An 18904-nucleotide genomic window follows, 5' to 3' on the forward strand; every position below is an offset into this window, starting at 1 on the left:
AGGTTAGAACTGATCATCAGCTGTGCTAGACAAGGACAGCAGAGCAGCTACACAGCCTGACCCATCTGGTATCCACAGAGGGCATTCCTGGCATTTTGGTTTTGTAACTCTCAGGTTAATATTGCTCTGTGGAAATACAAAGAAATACCTCCCAGCATATTCTGTTCTCAATAGTCACAAACATTTCAGACCAGAAGCAGACCATGAGATATATAAAGAAACAGGAAAAAAAAAAATACTTGTAGATTTAATTTGTAGGGTAATTTGAGGAGGCTTTTTTGGACTAAACCCACTTAAATCTTTTATGTCCTCCAGTAGTGCTCTTTCCTGTCCTTCCAGGGAGGATATAACTTTACCTAGATGTACAGTATGTACACACACACTATCTTCAGAACAAAATTTAACACTGCAACCTGCTGCTTTCAATGCATTTCCCCAAGATAATTAATATTTTGCAGAAACCTGTTAAATTAAACTGTGCTCTCTATTAAAGGCCTCCAAAATAAGGCCTATGAACCTGAGGGAGCCTTTGTTTCATATGCAAATATACACATTAAAAAAGGAAAAGTCACTTTTAAACTTTCTAAAATACTTGTTTTCCCAAGTACCCTAGAACAGATAAGACATCCCATATAGAATCAACACTGATTTCTTGGCACTCTCTCTGGGATGCCCATCATGTTTCAATCCTGAAGGGAAATGAGGGGTTTAGAGAAGGCCAGATAGCCTCATATTCATGACCAAGAAAAATGCCTCTTATGATTTGTAACAACACAAGAAATCCCAGCTCAGGCTGCCACCAAGGCATCCACTGAAAGCTCTCACTTGGGCACACACACAGCACACAGCTCTGACTGCATGACAGGGATGTGCCACTCTCCTCCAGCTCTTTCCTCCCAACTATCTCCAAGCACTGCCTGATTTCCAAGTGCTGCATGGAATTGGCCTGTCCCAGTGAGCCAGCCCTGCAGTGGGTGATAACGAGTTGTTGCCTGTGTGTACAGATGTGATATTTGCATCGCACGCCTGAGGGTGCAGAAGCCATGAAAGTGTAAGTGAAAGAACAGGGACAGGTTCCCAAGGGTCACATGGACCCAGGCAATCTGTAAACAAGGGCCTGCAGCAATCCTGAAGCGAAACAGAACCACTATCACCATATGGTAGAGGGACTCTGGGACTATGGGTTAAAATTCTCTAGGCTCCAAAATCAGCTTGCTTTGCTTTCAAGTCTTCTTTTTCTCTGCAAAACATGCAGAAGTCACCATGAAGATAACTGAGAAACAAAGTATTTGGAAGAAGAAAAAAGCAGTGTACCTTGTACCTTCCCCAGTGTTACCTACCAACCATTTGGTCTTTCACTTAGGAAGTGCTGACCTGCATTTTAGACACCTCAGGTTTGGAGCTGTGCATCATGGAGGCTGCAAACACCTTGGTTGGGTCTCTCAGGCTTCTTTAATCTGTACACTTTCAGAAAAAGGAGCTGTTTGGAGCATCTGAACCTTTGGCAAGGCAGTAGACTGTCCAGCAGGCCTGGCAGCCCAACCCTGCATGCCATGCATTTGGATTGGCCTTGATACTAGAAAATTATTTGCAAAGCAGTTTAATAGCTTATGTTTCTCTTTGCCATATTTCACCGCTACTTCCCCTTCAAAGCATCTGAGCATTCTTGGACAGTGTCTCCTTTCAGAACGAAAGCCAGTTCTCCTTTCAGCGATATCCCAGCAGATCCTCCAGTGGGTAGCAGAGCAAGAAAGCATCTGTGACATGCAGATTCCCGAGCCAGCAGAAGGCAAGATATGCAGGCTCTAGATTTATGGATTAGACATGCTGCCATGGCACACAAATCACTCTGCACTCAGAGCAATTCATCATCACAGTGCCATGGCTGGTCACATTTTTCACAGGTGCAAATAATGCCAAAAAGGCTTTTTAACTTCCTTGTGCCAAGACTTAATGATGCAGAGTCAGGAGCCCTCCTGCCTGCTCAGGAAAGCAAAACCAAAGTCAGCAGTTGTTCTGTCCCTCTGGACACAATGAGCCCTGAAGGTTTTCCAGCACCCCATGGCAGCGTTAACAGACTAAACAGGGCTGGGACTGTGCCTGCTCCCAGTCCAGCCTCTCCCAGCAGCTGAACCTGTGCCTGTCAGTACTGCCACACCAGTACACTCTGCAAAGTCTTGGTCAAACAAAGGGTCATCTGCATCTCCTGCATGTATGAGTAAAGGAAAAGGACTTCAACAACAGGCATAAAATACTAAAACAACAGTATAATTGACCAACAGGAACGAGAAGGAAGGGGTGACAGGATGACAGTCAGTTGTGCTACTTCCTTACACTGCTGCATCTTGATTCTGGAGAAAGGACAATGGGGAGGAACGAGTCAGAAAATGGGCTTACTATTCCTGTGGAAAGCTAGTTCCTTAGGGGTGAAAAATAGTTTTAAAAATGCAACAGTACTTAAAAATCAGATTTGAGACCACTGGGGGCCTCATGGAGCACCAATTTTAAGCTCTCCACAGAGGAGGCTCCTCAGTAGAGCTGTGTCCCTCCTTGGAGGTCATGGTGATGTTGCAGGGGATACTGGTGTAAGAGGTGCATTGGGTAAAGTCCAGCACGGTGCAATCCCCAGAAGGAAAAATAAATCTGAGTTGGAATCCCATTCCTTGGGTGTCATTTCCTCACTGCCACATCCAGGCAGGCCAATGCCTAGGGGCTAGTGCTGGAGGGACACAGCTCTACTGGGCACGGCAAGGAAACGGCAGGAGGAGATTCCCGAGGCAGAGCCCCATGTCACTCACCTCAGTCAGGCCGGCCCCGGCACACACAGCATGGGGAACGTCCCTCTCAGCCATGGAGCCCACCCGCGCACTGCCCGTGAGGGGACCCACAGGCCTCCATCTTCCCGCCCAGCGCCACGGGCACCGCCGCCCCGAGCACCTGGGGCTTTCCACTGCAACACCTGGCGCCTTGGGGCTAGCGCGGCCCCCGCGCTGAGCTGAGCCGAGGTGAAGCAGCCTGAGCCAGAGAAGCCTCAGGACTCCTTTGTTCCCCTCAGCCTGCCCCGGAGTGCCCAGACCGGCTCCTTCAGCTGCTTCAGCTCCTTCAGCTGCTTCTCCCTCACGGCTCCCTCACGGCCTGGGGCAGTGGCCGGTGGCCGCTAGGGGGCGCTCGACGGCCGCACGCAGCGCCCCCTGGCGGTGCTGTGTCCCTGTCCCGTGTCCCACCGCTGCCCCCGCCTGTTCTGTCACTGCCCTCACGTGTCCCATGTCCCGTCACTGGCATCACCTTCCCCCGCCTGTTCGGTCATGGTCCCCTCCTGCCCCATCCCTGCCACCACAGCCCCCGGGCACAGGGCTCTTCTCATGTCCGAGCTGCATTCGTGTGTGAGCTGGTGGGGCATGGCCCTCCCGTGATTTGGGTTTGGGGGCTGAAGGGCACAGGTCGCTCACCTGCTGGTCACCCCAGAGCCTGCTGACCCCTCTCAATGCCCTCTCCGTTCCCTCTGCATCACAAAACAAGCAGCCTCGCCGTGGTTTTAGCAGAAACTCCCTCTTCCTCACCCATGGTAGAAGTCGGCAGCTACCAAAGTTTAACTCTACGGTGCACTCCAGTAATTTCTCCAACTGGTCTCAGGATTTGCTTTGCTTGGCACGAAGTCTGAGGGTGAGGAACTCCAGGGAGCACAACAGCATGCAAGATACCCAGTGCAGAATAGAAAAATAAGCTGTTTACATCATCATGCATAATTTTGTTTCATTTTTGCTTTATTTCAGAAATAACTAACACCATAAACAGCAGTAGGCACATCAGGGGGTTTGCAGTTTGAGTCTCTCAAGACCAGATCTCTCATGTCAGGTGCTGTACAGGCACAGTCAAACAATTCTTGTCTTCAGCATGAATTTCTCATAAAGATTCAGGGCACTAGTCTCACTTGCTTAAGTCAGTATTAAAACTAAAGTAGATTAAAAGAAATGCAGATAAGGTAAAATGAGCGGGCTTCTAGACATGCCGTCCCTCCCCCAGAAGAACATTGCAAAAGATGCATCAAGCAAAAAGATATTTCCTTTTCCTTATACATGGGAAACCAAGGCAGAAGACTAAATCCATAGTCCAAAGCTCTTAATGCTGTCTGTGGTGGCAGAAGGAAACTGTATTTCTCCATTGTCCTAGCTCAGTACCCAAATAGTTTGCTGCCCACCTCTGTCCTCACCTGACCCAGCACAACCAGAAGCATCCTGGGATACTGTAGGAGGGATGGAATACTGTAGGGGGTGGGATTGAGCACTGGAGCCCCTATGAGATGTTTGAGTCAGTTCTGGTCGCTGTAGTTTATGACTTCCTTAGTCTACCAAACCACTTCCAGCTCAGACAAGCAGTCAAGATAATGATAAAGAATTTAAAGCATTGAAAACACACAAGATTGATTATTTAGGAACAGAGCAAGTGTCTGATCAGTTCAAGTCCTGCTTCAGACTGCAGTCAGGGTTAGATGCTGTACTGAATTGTTCTCTCTGGGTATCACAAATTACAGGACTTTAGCACAGAGGGAGGAGGGTCTTCTGTCTTGTGATGTTAATCATTGTTGGAGGGGTTTATTGAAGAAGATGCCCAGGGGTCTACCTGCTGGTCTAGTTCTCGGATGGTGCTCCGGGCTTCAGCGGTCATTCTCCGAAATTTCTGCAGGTAGACAATGATGAAGATAACCAAGATACCCTGGAGGAAAAGGAGGATGAAGAGAAAGATCTGAGAGAGGAGAGCCAGGCTGCAGTACTCATGCTGGCACGTGGAGACAATCTCATCTTCTGTCAGGTAGGCGATGATCCGGCCCTGCAGGTGCTCGGGGGAGCTGCATCGCACATCCCTGTACACGCTCCGGTTCTGCTGCCACTGCAGCCAGGAGCGCAAGTAGAGGATGTCACACGTGCATTCCCAAGGGTTGCCCTGCAGGTAGACTACCTGGAGGCTCCTCAGGTTGTCAAAGAGCCCATTGGGAATAGAGGTGAGCCTGTTGGAAGCGAGGTGGATGATCTCAGCCGAAGGACGGAAAGCAGTGGGCAGGTTTTCCACAGTCAGGTTTTTCAGTGAGCAGTCAGTAATGTTGGTGGTGCACTTGCATGGCACAGGGCACGTGGGTGTCACGAGTGGGAGGAAGCCAAGGAGGAACAAGAGAATTCCACTGTTCATTTTCACCTGCAAACACTTCCTTAATGAGACTGGATGGAGACCAGACACCATGCACTCCAGGACTGACACCACAGCCAAGGTCTTCTGTTGTTTTGTTCTGAGGATGAGTTTCTAAAGTTGGGTGAATTTGGTGTTCTCCATCGGAGACATAAGAGCTCTGAAAAGAACAGAGTTAAAAGAGGGCAAATTCTTGGTCTCTCACTACAGGAGAAGGAATTTTCATGGTCTTCCAACCCTGGATTTTAGGAAGGATATAAATACATGGCTACTGGAAGGCTTAGCTGCAGCCATCAAATGCATTTTCACTGCTCCTCAGAAGTGTACAAGAGCTGCTTGTGTTTTCAGCATTACTGGGGGTGCATTATCAGGCAGCCAAGAAAATTTCTGTCAAGGAATCAAAAACTAGAATATGAAATTTCTCATGCCTTATCATAACTCTGGACTACATCTGTAAGCAAAGCTTCGTTCATGCAAAGAGCAAGAGGAGATTCAGAAACAAATTTACTGTTACCACATGTAAAAAATAGCCTTTCCATCCTTGAAAAGAAGTGATAAACAGTCTTTGGCTGCAGAGAGGGTGCTGACCACTGAGGATGGAAGCCAGTGGAGTTTTTCATGCTAAACACTGCTCCAGCAGGTGAATAATCACCTGTGCTGGTAGACATGGGTCAATGAGCTTTTTTTATGTTACAGTCTCATGCCACTGCTGAACAGGAGCTGCTGTAACTTCTCCAGGAGAACTACACATACCTGCAACAAGGCAGCATTTTTCTGTGTTTGACAAATTGTAATTGTCAATCAATTTAAAACCAAAAAAAAGAAGAGTAAAAGGTAGCATTATTGACTTACCAGAGTAGGTCAATCCTTACTTTCTTGCTGGCTTAACAACTCAAGAGAAGGGTCTCCAGGCAGTCCAGCCAGTGCAAGAGTGTGTGCATAGCTGTGTTCCCGGATAATCCCCTTGCAGCTGGCTGCCAAGATAAGGGTCAGGCTCATCCCAGGGACACTCCCACATGAGGCCTTCCTGCAAGTCTGCTGCATGTCAGCGGAAGCTGAGGCTTCACTGAGCAAGTCTTCCAAGAAATGGGAGCTGACATTGCTCACAAAAACACATTTACTGGGAGAGATGCTGCCAGTACCAGTAACTGTGATTCTGGGCACACAGGCTCAGCCCAACAGAAATGTTACAAATTCTCAATGGCACAGTGACTCAAAATGCACTTCAGACTGGAAGGTGATGTTACTGGTTTGTACCATACTCCCTGAGCACTGTGACCTTTGGTTTCCCATCTCATCAGGAAAACTTGGCAGAGTGGTGACACCTAGAACTTCCTGGGTGCTGACTCTCAGGTTTCCCTTGAAGCAGTGACACAAATCTACCACTTATTAGTGAAAGATCTGCTCATAGACATGGTCTTTCAGTCCATCCATCTTTCCAAAGGAAGATTCTTTAGACGCTTGCATCTTCTCATGATCATTATAGGGGTAAAATACAATTCTTGGCATTTCACTGCCTACATCAAAATAAAACTAGCTGGATTCACAGGAAGGCAAACAGACTGGGAAAGACAGTGCTCTGAGGAACTGCTCTTCAGGCAGCCAGGTGAGCCCACAGCCCTGGACAAGTGCAGTTACTGAGAAAGACTGACCACGTTTTATTCAGAAGCTGCATTACACAAACACTTCAACAGGTAAGACCAAGAGTCAAAACCACATTCAGGCAGAATCACATCTTCCCCTGGCCATCTCATCTTCACAGACATTTCTCTACCATCAGCCTGACCAGGCATACACCACACTCCTTAGTTTCACATTGTGAAACTGCTGCCCCATTGAACTCAGCTCTGTTACATTGTACTGTGGACATCCTAAGGAACAGAAATGATGCATGCCCTGAATGTGCTCATGTTAAGAGAATTGAGGGTGCCAAAAATGGCAGAATGTGGTCCTAATCAAGGGAAAAATTTTATGCTCTAAAGAAAACAATTAAACTTTAAATTTCTACAAAATTGGAGCAGATAATTCCAGTTGTTTCACTGTGGTGGACAGGCAGAGTGGGAAAGAGATCTTAGGCTAACAAACTTACCCAGTTTTTCCTGCAGGGCCTGCTTAACACTTGGGAGCAGCTTGACTAATGCAGGGTATGTTTGTTCAGCAAACTTACCTCCTCTCATGTGTTTGGTGCTGTTTATTCACAGGCAGGTGTTCAGGCCAGGTGTGGCATGGAGCTGATCTAGAGCCAGACTCATTGTGGCTCCTCAATGCTCTCCTGGCTACTTACAAACTGGATTTCCTGCTGGATCTTGCTCAACTGACCATTGATGATTTGGACACCACTCCTAGGGAAAGCTTAAATATAGAAGAACTTTCAAGATCATCATGCTAGCTTCTGGAATAAACAGGCCAGAAATCCCATGCAGAAAGCCTGCCTGAAACCTGCTCTGACTGAATTAGATAAAATGAGAAACCAGGTCAGTTTTGCTCTCTCATAATGCCCACAATGTATCACCAATGCTGCTCAAGGGGGCTGAAAATTAAACAGAAAAAGGTTGGATTTTTGAATGTATTTATTTCACTGATCAATTCAGGTAGTAAACATTAATAATAATAACAATAATCATTTAATAAAATGGATATGTTTAAAAGGTTTCATTTTCTTTGTTCACAATGACAAAATGTTCAAACAGAAATTTACAAAAAAATATAATTATAATAACCCAACAGATGGACAGGAAACACAGAGCCTAGGAATGGAGCAGGGGGTGAGGAATATGCATGGCAGGAACAAGCCAGCATTAAAGCACAGCAGAGTTTGTGAGGAAGAGCAGGGAATGCCATTGCAGAGCACGAGGAGTGGGAGCCCCTCCTTTGAGGGGAGGCATGCAAGGAGGCAGCAAGGACTGCACAGGCAGGACCAGCACAGCAGGGCACACAAGGAGTTCATGCCATGGATCCATCCTGTCAGGCACAGGGGCCAAGATGTACCAACAGCCCCAGCTGCAGCCTGGGATAGCTGTGGAGTGGAACACCATCCCTGCAGCCACTCACTCAGCAGGGCAAAGCTTGGCAGAGGCATGGGAATGTTCCAGGGGGTGCAGGATCATGTGTGAGGCTGTGGAGGGTTGTGTGAGGGGAGGTGGTAAATTACTTTCCTATCCACACTTCTCACTGCCAGAGCCACGTGGCCAAGCTTCCCTGTGTTCAGGACTCTCTTCTCCTGTCTCTTCTTACTGTGAGAATTGATGCCACAGTACAACACACTCCTTAAATAAACAGATTCCACTTTCCATGCCAGAATCTGAATCCCTGATGTCTCCCAAAATCAGTCTAATCCCTTTCCAAGCAGTCCCTAAATTCTGGCTCTCGGGGCAGGGAACCTCCTACACAGAGATGTGATTTCAGTGGTACTACCACCCCTCTGTAGAAGCCATCTCTGGTGCCTCACTCCTGTGTGTTTCTTTCTAAATGCAATTTGAACCATCTTTGCCAGCTGGTAGTCAAAGGCTTCAGCTCTCTGTAGAGGACAGGCTTGTGACCCTTGTCTTGATGTAGGAGGCATGTGCACTGAGCTGATGGGCAGATCCACCCTCAGAACCCTGCCTGCCTGTGACCAGTGTACCCTGTGCTTTCACCAGCACACAGCACCTCTGTGCACAGGCCAACATGAAAGGTGTCAGCTGCTCTATGTCCATGCTAAAGGGAAAAGGTCTCCTTTATCTTCTAGGAATGAATCTGTTTGAAACAGGAATATCTCCAGGTGGACAGGGCTCATTTGCAACAGAACATACTCCTCACCAAGATTAGTGTAAGAAAAGAGGGGACAGGTACTTCAAGATGTTTCCTTTTATGCTAGCACAAAGTCAAGAACTCAGCTGTCCATCTTCTTGGAAAACCTGGAGGAAACTCCTGTTTCAGGCTATTCCACTGCTCAAGTAAGCACATCATGCAAAGAAAGGTTATACATCCTCTCAGGTGCCTTGGTCCTTCATGTTACTGAAGTCAAGCTGAATCCTTCTGCTCTCCTAGGATGGCACTGTCACTTATGAGCCCAGAATAGGGGAGCATGAAAAAAACACCCATACATTGTTGAACACTGCTTTTGCTCAGCTTGCACAGTTCTGTCAAAGGGCTTTCCATCCTTACTTTGTCCTTCCACATGGTGCCAGGGTCTCTCCCCTGTCCCTACAGCCCATGCTCTGGCTAAGCAGAGGCTCTGTACAGCGAATAACTGGAACCAGCCAACCTACTCACCACCTGGACAAACCCTGACTGGGACTTACAGCCCCAGGGAGGAATCAGACAAATGCAATGCCTAGTAACAGAACCTAGAGCCTGGCTATTCCTGGCCAACACTGTGCTTCCTACCCAGGGAGATCTACTGGGGAGAGCCAGAGATGGAGGAGCAAATACAAAAGGGGAAAGGGGACAGAGGAATCGTCCAAGGAGCAGAAGGGTCCAGCCCATGGCTGCACTCCCTGGAGTCAGAGGGAAGAGCCAAGTGTCTCTCCCTGCAACAGCCCTGACTCCTGTGAGCATGGCAGTGTTGCTGGTGAGCCCTGCCCTGTCAGGCACATCACACTCCAGGGCTCTGCTCTGGCTGGACTCAAGTTAAAAATACTGCAGGAAGCAAGAACAGGACAGGAGCTGCTGCCCAAATAGTGCTTTTATCTCTGCCCAGCAGACCCACCAGCCTTCCCAGCACTAGGGCAGGAAGAGTCAAGGAATAAGGAGGGGGAGAAGGGCTGAGTACCCAGGGGAAAGGCAAGGGAGCAAGAGCCAAGCCTGCTGGGCTGTGCTCAGCCCCACTCAATGACAGTCCTGCACCTGCCAGGCTGACCCAACCTGCCCACACAGACTGCCTGCAGATCTCAGATACAAGCCTACAAAAACTGCCCCTTCCCCCAGGAGAAGCTCAGAGCCAGCAATGTGCTCGTGGGACTGCAAAGCCTGAGGGTAGGGGACAGGTCTTCATTTGGGATTGGATTTCAGCTCTAGGGTTTATACCCCCTCCAAAGCAGCCTTGGCCAAGTGCTCTGGATGCCACAGTGCTTTTCAGAGCAGACACTGAAGACCCACTGCAGCTGATGACCAGAGCTAAATAATGAAACACCCTTACCCAGCTACTGCAGGGCCTTAGGGTTGCTCTACCAATGCCTCCAGCCTGCTGTGGGAGGAATCCATGGCACAGAAGGTGCTCACTCCCATCACCTCCTTGCAGGCAATAGTCAACAACTCAACCTCTCTGCCAGAAAGATGTGAGAACAGTTTTCTTCTAACCAGCCTTTGAGGCACTCAGTATCTTGCTGTTCAGTGCAAACATCCTGGAGTTTTCTCAATAGGAAGAACAAAACCAACCAACTAAACAAAAAAACCCATAAAAACCTGGACAGGATACCAGGCAATCATCAGGACTTCTGAGCAGGTCAGTGCACAGAGAAACCCCCAGCCCCAGGTCCCTGGGCCAGCACTGTCCCCAGGCTGAGAGGCCCAAGCAGCACAGGTCAGACTCACAGGAGGGTATGGCTGCCTTTACAATGCTTGTGCTGGCCCCAGACAAGGAACAGGGACAGGGACACAGCACCTCAGTTGGGAGTAAACACTTACGTGCATTGACACAGATACTCTTTAAGTTTGTACACCAGAGAAACCAGGACTTTAAACACCAGAGCATTCCCAAACAAGAGATTAGTACATAGGAAAGGGGGATCTTTCTTTTTTCTTATTTTTTAGGATGCCTTAGAGACGTCCCAGGCTAGTTTCTTTAAAAAAAAAAAAAAGAAAAAAAAGAAAAAAAAAGAAATGAAAGAATAATTATTAAAAAAGAAATACACATCAGTAAACTGTTAAATGAACAGCCTCCTCCACGATCCAGCTGGTCAAAAAGCCAGCACTGCTGCTAATAAATTAGAGGGTGCGGGTGCAGCTCTTGCCCACAAGTCTCTATACAACAGGAAACCTTTTCTAAACGTTCACAGCTCTTGCCAGGTCTCAGATGGTCACTGGGGGAATCCCCTCTGCCCTCGGGGTACCTGCATCTCACTGATCCTGCATCTGCTGCTGCATCTTCTGCAGCATCTCTTGCATCCGCCGTAACTGCAGGAGACAGAAGAGAGAGTCAGGAAGGGAGCAGTGCATCCACACTGTGGCAGCCCCTTGGATACTCCCTCAGGGAGTATTAACTCCTGCCTGAGCACAGAAGCACCTGTGTCTGGGGTGGAATGGAGCTATGTTTCCCTGACAGAGGGAGCCACAGCTTTCACACCCTGTCCTCCACCCCAGGAGCCCACAGAGGGACACAGGAGTGGGAAGCTCAGGACCACCTCTATGGGGCAACCCTGGAGAAACTCCAGCTCCAAAACCAGGAGGCACAGGCAGAAATGGCACTCACCTCCTCATCCTTCATCTTAATCAGCTTCTCTGTCTCAGTGTCTGGTGTTGGGAGAGGCAGGATAGGAATGGGGCTTTCTATCCTGTTGTCCTGAGTCAGCTTGCTAGAGAGATGGAGAGAGGGGGGAAGAGCAGTCACTCATGGTTCAGGCTGGCTGGCATTGGTGTCACCACACAACAACTGTCACTCCCCATGGCAGAGCCCCCAGCAATGCAGCATCACACACCCAACCAAGTGGAGGGGCTGTAGGGCAATCCAGTCCAGAGCTGTGGCATGCACTCAGATGGAGAATGAGACCTCCTGTTCAGGAGCTGGAAGGCATGAGACAGGCACAGCACAGCAGCATTGCTCTCAGGGCTGGGGTGCCCATGACTGCAGGTAGGGGACACAGGAAGGAGGTGATTTTCTTTCAAAAGACAGGAACATTGAGTATATGAGGAGGGAATGGTAGAGCTAAAGAAGTCTGGGCTGAAATTGGAACTTCAAGATGCCACTTGCACGTGTTCACCACTTGGAGTCACCATTGGCTCATTATTGACAATTCCAGCCTTGGAGCTTAGGAACTCCTACCAAAAACAACTGCAGAAATGGCCCTGTGCTGGTTTTATGAAACTTGTTCACTGGCAAGGAACTCACCATGGCGTGAGAAACAGCACCAAACTGAAGCTTTCTCTAGGCATAGCAACCATGTTTTCACTGTACTCTTCTTTTAATAGACACACAGCCTACCTAAATAGCAGCTGTGACACTGCTCACCCAGCTCTAGCATTTAACATAGTTATTTTGGGACTCCATATACTTGTTGCTGAAAAAAACAGGCTTGTCTGCTATGTAAAAGTACTGGGATACACTGTGTGTCAGGAGACTGTGCCAACCTGCACATCAGCACACATGCAGGACTGTTCCTTGCTGAAGCACAGCCATTCTGCTCTGCAACGTGGCAGCACAGAGCTGCCCAGCCAGGGCTGGCAGGAAGTGAAGGGAATGGCTCACAACAGAGGAGCCAAGACCTACTTAAATGCAAATTTTTTCACTACTGTATCAGTCATGGAAAGGAGAAGGAAAAATAGAGGTCTCAAATAAGAAGCCTGTGAGTGCTCTCTCTTCTGTCTTCTGATCATTCTGACTAAAACCACAGAGCATCAAAGACAAAGGGAAGGCAATGCAGAGAAATCTTTGGAGATGTGTTGTCTTACTACCTACAGTAATTTCAGGACTATAAGGCGCACCCTTTTGACTAAAATTTTCCCGGGAACCCGGAAGTGCGCCTTATAGCCCGGTGCACCTTATGGTCGTGAAATTACTGTAATTGTCTGGGCCCTGTTGTCTGAGAAACAGCAGCATCCCAAGGGCCATGCTATTATTTAGACATAACTGCAGGCCACAGAGTGCATTCCTGTTCAGCACACAGCTATCACTCACTAGAGGACAGAGAGATGGTTTATTCCATTTTATTAGGCTGGATGTATTTCATCCACTGCTAGAAACAGCTCTTCAAATTATCTCCCTATTTCTTTATATCTGCATGGGGAATCCTCAGACAGGAATGTGGATTCTCAGAAGCATTCCTGCCTTGGGTTCAGGCTGTGGGAAACATGCTTGGATTTGCTATTTTAGTTCCCAGTGCCATTCCTGAAGGCTGCAGCCCAGCAAGTCTCCAGCAGATCCACAGCCTCCTGACCAATGAGCTGTTGTGAGAGCAACTCCAGCTCCACAGAAGGTGACAGACCCCTCCCCACAGAGGTGGGAACCCACCTGGTCATCTGCTGGATGCACTGAGCTCGATAGTTTTCGTAGTGGACATCGCAGGTGACGTCCTTCAGGTCGTGCATGTGTGTCCGGATCAGCATGTTCCTCAGCTTCACAAAGTCACAGTGGGCCTGGTTTTCCACTGTGGAAGCAACAACAGCAGAGTGCTTGGATATTACACCTCACCAGGTCTCTCCAGGGAGATCCTTCTCAGGTCCTGAACACCCAGACTGGACTAAAACCCCACCCCAGAGCTCCTTCCTCATCGTCCCCTGCCACTACCCTGGCACAGGTCTCAGTGGTGCTCTCAACACTGAGGCCAGGCTGCTCAGGTCACTGTGCTCCCAGGAGTTTTTCTCTGTAAAAGGATTAAGTACATACAGCAGAGCTCTGAGAGAGGATCCCATGTACATGGGATGCCACTGTTATAACCACAGTGAGCACAGCTGGTGTTGGAGGTAAATTGTTTGTCTCATCAGAATTTAGGACTTATCAAAGGCCCCTGTAGACAAAATCAGCCCCTGAGGGGCAAAGCCAAGGGCAGGCAATGGAGAGTTGAAAGAGCTGCTGTTGCCATGGGGAGCCTGGCTCCCGACAGCACTGTGAGAAGCACTGTGCTGCTGTGATGATCTCCATTTGCCTCTCTGCAGGAGAAAACCAGCTGTATCAGGCACAGGGGTTCACAAAGTTGATCCTACTGCCAAATGCCAGCATCCCAACAGGCACAGCCCTCTCTGGAGCCATTGAGAGAGCTAAGCCAACAGCTGGGCAGCCCAAGCAGCCAGCACCAGCCCATGAGTGCAAACACAAGCTTTGGGATCCAAAGCTGCAAGGTCTTAAAGCAACAAGCCAGCAAGGGCAAATCAGCAACAGCAGCAAAAGCCATTCCAGGGTTATTCTGCCTAAGGGTTTTATGAAATTTCTCCCTTTAGAAAGGAAGAAAGTTGGAGACAAACACTGTGCATCAGCACTGCCTCCAGCCCAGTAATTCCAGCACTCACAGGAGCAGCAGCAGAGCAGGGAGTGCATGAGGGTTTATGATTGTTTGGCTGAGGGCAACAGCTTCTCCCCAGAAAATAAATGGGCAATGTCCAGCCTCCCCCACTTAATAAGAAGCCATATCCTAGTGCACACTAAAGCTTAAGCATTCATCCATTCACACTGGACCTCTCTTCCTCAGTCTGCAACAGGAGGGTTGTAGATATATTCCCAGTAACACAGATCTCCTGAGCCAGTCCCAGTGCCTCTCTCTCTACCCTCCCTTGTCCCCTGCCATGCACCAAAGGTGGCACAGACAGTCCCAGCTCTCCCCTGTCATCCCTGTTGGAAATGCCTGTCTATCTCTGCCCCATCCCTGCCTGCCCCTCCTCCCAGTGCTCCCAGGCCCCGTGCTTACCTTCCACAATGCCCCAGGGGTAGAGCCGCCCACGGACCCGCTGGCCCTTCGCCTCCACCACGGTGTTGCTGCCGATGACAGCAAAGGGAGCGCTCTCCTGGAACGAGAGGCACTGCTGAGCCCAGCTCAGCCCCGGGCTGCACATGGATCCCCGCTCCAGGGGCCAAGCTCAGGCTCAGGAGAACAGCAGGAGGAAGGTGCTGGTAGGAAAGGCACAGGGACATCCACACATACCACAGAGCAGGGCACCACAACCCAGCTGCAGAGAAAAGCCTAAAGCACTGGGATCTACAGGCAGCCTAGCTCCCAGCCTGACCTCAGCTGTCCTGAGGGAAGCTGTGTCTCTGCAGGTGCCTGCATCCCTTCATTAAGGAGAAGCTCTACAAGGAAGATAGAGCAAAGAGGCTGGGACACCAAGCAAGTGGGACACTGTACACCAAGAACAGGAATATACAGGCTGTGATCCTCTCTGCTCAGAAGGGAGTCAAAGCCCATTGCCCCACTCTGGCAGGAGAAAAAAGACTGTACTGCATGTACACATAGGCTTGGGAGGTGGTGAGCACTGGGTGCTGGGGCCTCTAGATATGCCTGTACGATCATGTTGTACCTCCCAATGCAGCTAATGTGTCACAGTGGTGCCTGATCACTCAAATCTCTCATTCTTGCTGATGGCATCACCCAGAAACAGGTGAACAGCTCAGAACTGCTGTACAATCCAGTTTTCATCTTAAAAAAGGGGCAGATGGAAGAAAGACTGACACTGCCTGGAGGGAGAGCAGAAGGGCCATGAGTTCATGCCACACTTGGCTTCATGGCACCAGCAGGGACATCAGCACCTTCTCCAGGCCATCTACCACATGAGCCAAGGCTGTTCCCTGGGTAGCAGTTGCACAGGCCTTCAGCACAAGCAGGGCAGCTCTGGCTCCTTCTGGACTGACCCACATACCCATGAGCTGATTTCCCAGACCCTGCTGAGCAGATTCCTTACCTTCAGCTCTCTGTCCTGCTGCTTGAACTCCTCATCTTCATCAGAGTCACATTCAGGAAACTGGTACACTTTAATGCCAAATTTGTCGATCTCTTCCCGGATCTGTGTCCACGCAAGACAAAACCAAAAGAATGCAAAACTGAACAACAAGGAAATGCAGGGTTTATTCTGTTTGTGCTACCATGGTTTGCTATAGCCTACAGATGGCAAAAGGATTTGATGTTTCTTCTACAGTCAGCCTCTCTGCTGACTTCCCTTCTCACAGTTGCAGCTCTATGTGCAGATACTGTGTATGTGTGTGTATATACACACACAAACACACTGTACAGACACATAAATACATACATGTCTATGTCTATCTCCCCATCCTCCTCAGCTCATCCCTGCCCCTATTTCAGGTGTAACTGTGTACAGAAAGAGCATCTTACCCTCTCTTTTAGCTTCCGGATCTCGGAGGGGATCAGGCAGTCAGCTTTGGCAATCAGGGGCACAATGTTGACCTTCTCATGCAGAGCCTTCATGAACTCAACATCCACAGGCCTCAGCCTGCAGCAAGGATGAAGGACACTGTTAGCAAAGACAAACTGGGCAGTTCCCCCTCCAGCCTCACCCACCCAGCACAAAGGGAAAAGGACAGCACTGTCACAAGAGCCTGCAGCAGCACTGGGACAGCCCTCAGCTAGGGCTGTACCTTCAGGAGAGCTGTCTCCAGTTTTAGCTGTGGAGTGTCTCATACAGACACTGGCTGGGTATTTGCTCCCTTGCAGGCCAAGTACTGCCCACAGACCACAGCCTGGGGTCTCCCTCAGCTGTACCACAGGCAGCCAACTCAGCTCCTTCAGCTGCTCCAGGCTGGGCTGACACAGGAGCCAGCAAGGAGCAGGGACTAAAGGCAGCTTAAAACTCCCTTTCTTACACATCAGTCCAGCTTAGCTAGACAGGAACATACAGGTCTGCATGGCATTATTTCTCCTGATTTTCCAATCAGGCTGTAAGGCCTGAGGGAGATCTGCTCTGCCTGTTCACGGGTAGTCTGTCCTGCCAGAGGGGAAGGGAGTGCTGTGATGCTTAGCAGGGGGAGAACAGCCAGACAGCTCCTCTCCTGTGCCAACAGCCCTGGCAGTGGACAAGCTGCTACAGGGCAAGCCTGGGGAACAAGGATTCTCTTCCCTCTGGACTGAATCACCCCCAGGCCTGGAGTGTGGGCTCTCACCCGTGCCCAAAGGGAGAGATGAAGTAGAGGCAGCAGTGCACTCGGTTGTCCTGGATGTTCTTCCGGTTCAGGCCACTCTCATCACGGAAATACTGCTCAAACTGCTGGTCAATGTAATCAGTGATGGGCTTCCAGCTGGGAAGGGAATTCAATCAAAACAAAATCATCAGTAGTGTCTCCTCTCTTCTAATGACTGAAGTCAAAGACAAAAAGGAAGGCAGCAGTGCCCTGCTCACCACTCAGTGTTGTTAACAGCATCTCCAAAGCCTGGTGTGTCCACTATAGTCAGCTTCAGCTTGACACCCTTCTCCTCAATGTCCACTGTGTGCTTGATGATCTCCACTGTCTGGTTGATCCTCTCTGAACAGGAGCATGTGAGTTAAAGTCAAACAGGAATGCTGGGGATCCCCACTGCACCCATGACAAGCCAACTCCCTCTCATTGCCGAACACAGGGAGTAACACAGGTTTGAAGAACCCCAGACCATGCTCTAAGGAGCCTCAAGGGCGTGGTACTGCAGGAGGCCAGCAGCATGCAGACCCCAAGAAGATACACAAACCTCTGAAGTGCCTATAGCCCAGCTGTTCTGGACATTTTGCCCAGTCACTGGGGAAGGGGAATCCCTACCATACTCCAGCAGCCAAGAACAAAAGATGAATCTCAATACCTCATCCCAAAGGACTAGTGCAGCTCTGCAGCCTCATCTTCCCTTCAAAGCACAGAAGAGCTCTATAGCCAAACCCTTTTTCCTCATTTCTAGTGCCTTAGCAGACACAAAGGACAGCAGAGCCACAAACAAGAGGGCTGGGATCCAGCCAAACTTGTAGCTGCTGCTGAAGCAAGGAACCAAAGTGCTAGTCCTTAGGACAGTCCCATTCACCCTGCTTTGCCCCAACTTACCCTCTGCATTGAGGAGCTTTCTGTCTTTGTAGAGGTCTGTCAGGAACAGGCTATTCACCAGCGTAGATTTGCCCAGACCAGACTCTCCTAATTGAAAGAGCACAAAGGGGAGGAGGAAAAAGCAAGCAACATGACCCACTAATTGACTTACAAATGAAACTTTGAACAAGGTTTTGAATCCTGAGCCAGAGGAAGCAAGAGAGACGAGCTGTCAGGAGCTGTTTATTGGCACTGTATTTTTCCAGCAGTGGAAAGACCTTTTCTGCAAGATGATTCAATCCTTGTACAAATGTGATCTCCCAGCTCCCCCATTCTCCCTCTCCTTCCTTTCCCTTGGTCTCTGTTCAGCCCTGCTTCACCACCCAGAGCAGTCTCTGTTGGAGGAAAAGCTTGCTCAAGTGGGTTATGAGGGGTCAGGAGGGGCCCGTTCCTCCTGGGGGAACTGCCACAGGCTGGGGAGCTGAGCAAGGCCTGAGACAAGAACCAGAACAGAGTGAGGGGAGGATGCAGGCACTATGGGAGCACCTTAGGGAAGTGAAGAGAGCTGGTTCCCCCCACACACCCACCATGTGGCCCAGCCACCTCCAGCCATGGCAGTCTCACCTGCAACCATCAGGGTGAAGTCGAAACCCTTCTTCACGGATTTCCGGTGCACCTGGTTCGGCAGGGTGGCAAAGCCCACGTACTGCTTCTCATGGTCCTGTGGGCCAGAGGTGGATGGCAGCAGGTCAGAGTGTGCCACCCCTTCTGCTTGAGCCTCATACAGTGACAGGGAGTGACTCAAAAAGCCCCTGGGGCAGAGCCAAGGGCTGGAGGAGAGGCTGGTCCCTGCTCTGGCAGCAGTGCAGGACAAGGCACACACCTCCTCTGGGCTTAGGGACTTGGCCCTTCCCACAGGTGGGCACAAAGGGACATGTCCCAGCCACAGTCCTGCTCTCCCAGCAGCTTCCCAGCACAGAGAGCACAAGGGAAAAGTCACATCCCACCACTCCCACCAGAGAGCACTGTCAGCTGCTGCAGACAGACAACCTTCTCAACTCTGCTCCATCTGCACAGTCACCAAATGCCACCTCTCCCCAGGTCATT

At 49.7% G+C, this 18904-nt stretch overlaps 2 protein-coding genes across 5 annotated transcripts in view; both read right to left on the reverse strand.

Annotated features, from left to right (window-relative positions):
- Window positions 1-3727: 3727 nt before the first annotated feature.
- GP1BB (glycoprotein Ib platelet subunit beta) lies at window positions 3728-7635 on the reverse strand. Its single transcript, XM_033075571.2, has one exon. The coding sequence runs from the start codon at window positions 5233-5235 to the stop codon at window positions 4573-4575; it is 663 nt and encodes a 220-aa protein (XP_032931462.1). The 5' UTR covers window positions 5236-7635; the 3' UTR covers window positions 3728-4572.
- Window positions 7636-7733: 98 nt separating this feature from the next.
- Window positions 7734-18904, reverse strand: part of SEPTIN5 (septin 5) — a 42548-nt gene continuing 31377 nt past the window's right edge. For all 4 annotated transcript variants that reach the window (XM_033075566.2, XM_033075567.2, XM_033075564.1 and 1 more), the window contains 10 exons: window positions 18422-18518; window positions 17819-17905; window positions 17155-17278; window positions 16919-17053; window positions 16134-16251; window positions 15706-15807; window positions 14718-14814; window positions 13328-13463; window positions 11573-11675; window positions 7734-11277 (listed from right to left, as the gene is read on the reverse strand). In XM_033075566.2, the coding sequence (XP_032931457.1) occupies window positions 11221-11277; window positions 11573-11675; window positions 13328-13463; window positions 14718-14814; window positions 15706-15807; window positions 16134-16251; window positions 16919-17053; window positions 17155-17278; window positions 17819-17905; window positions 18422-18518 (1056 nt within the window). In that variant the 3' untranslated portion in view covers window positions 7734-11220. The remainder of the gene's footprint in view (window positions 11278-11572; window positions 11676-13327; window positions 13464-14717; window positions 14815-15705; window positions 15808-16133; window positions 16252-16918; window positions 17054-17154; window positions 17279-17818; window positions 17906-18421; window positions 18519-18904) is intronic.

This window comes from Catharus ustulatus, chromosome 18, assembly GCF_009819885.2.
Source record: "Catharus ustulatus isolate bCatUst1 chromosome 18, bCatUst1.pri.v2, whole genome shotgun sequence".
In the NCBI taxonomy this organism is placed as follows: domain Eukaryota; kingdom Metazoa; phylum Chordata; class Aves; order Passeriformes; family Turdidae; genus Catharus; species Catharus ustulatus.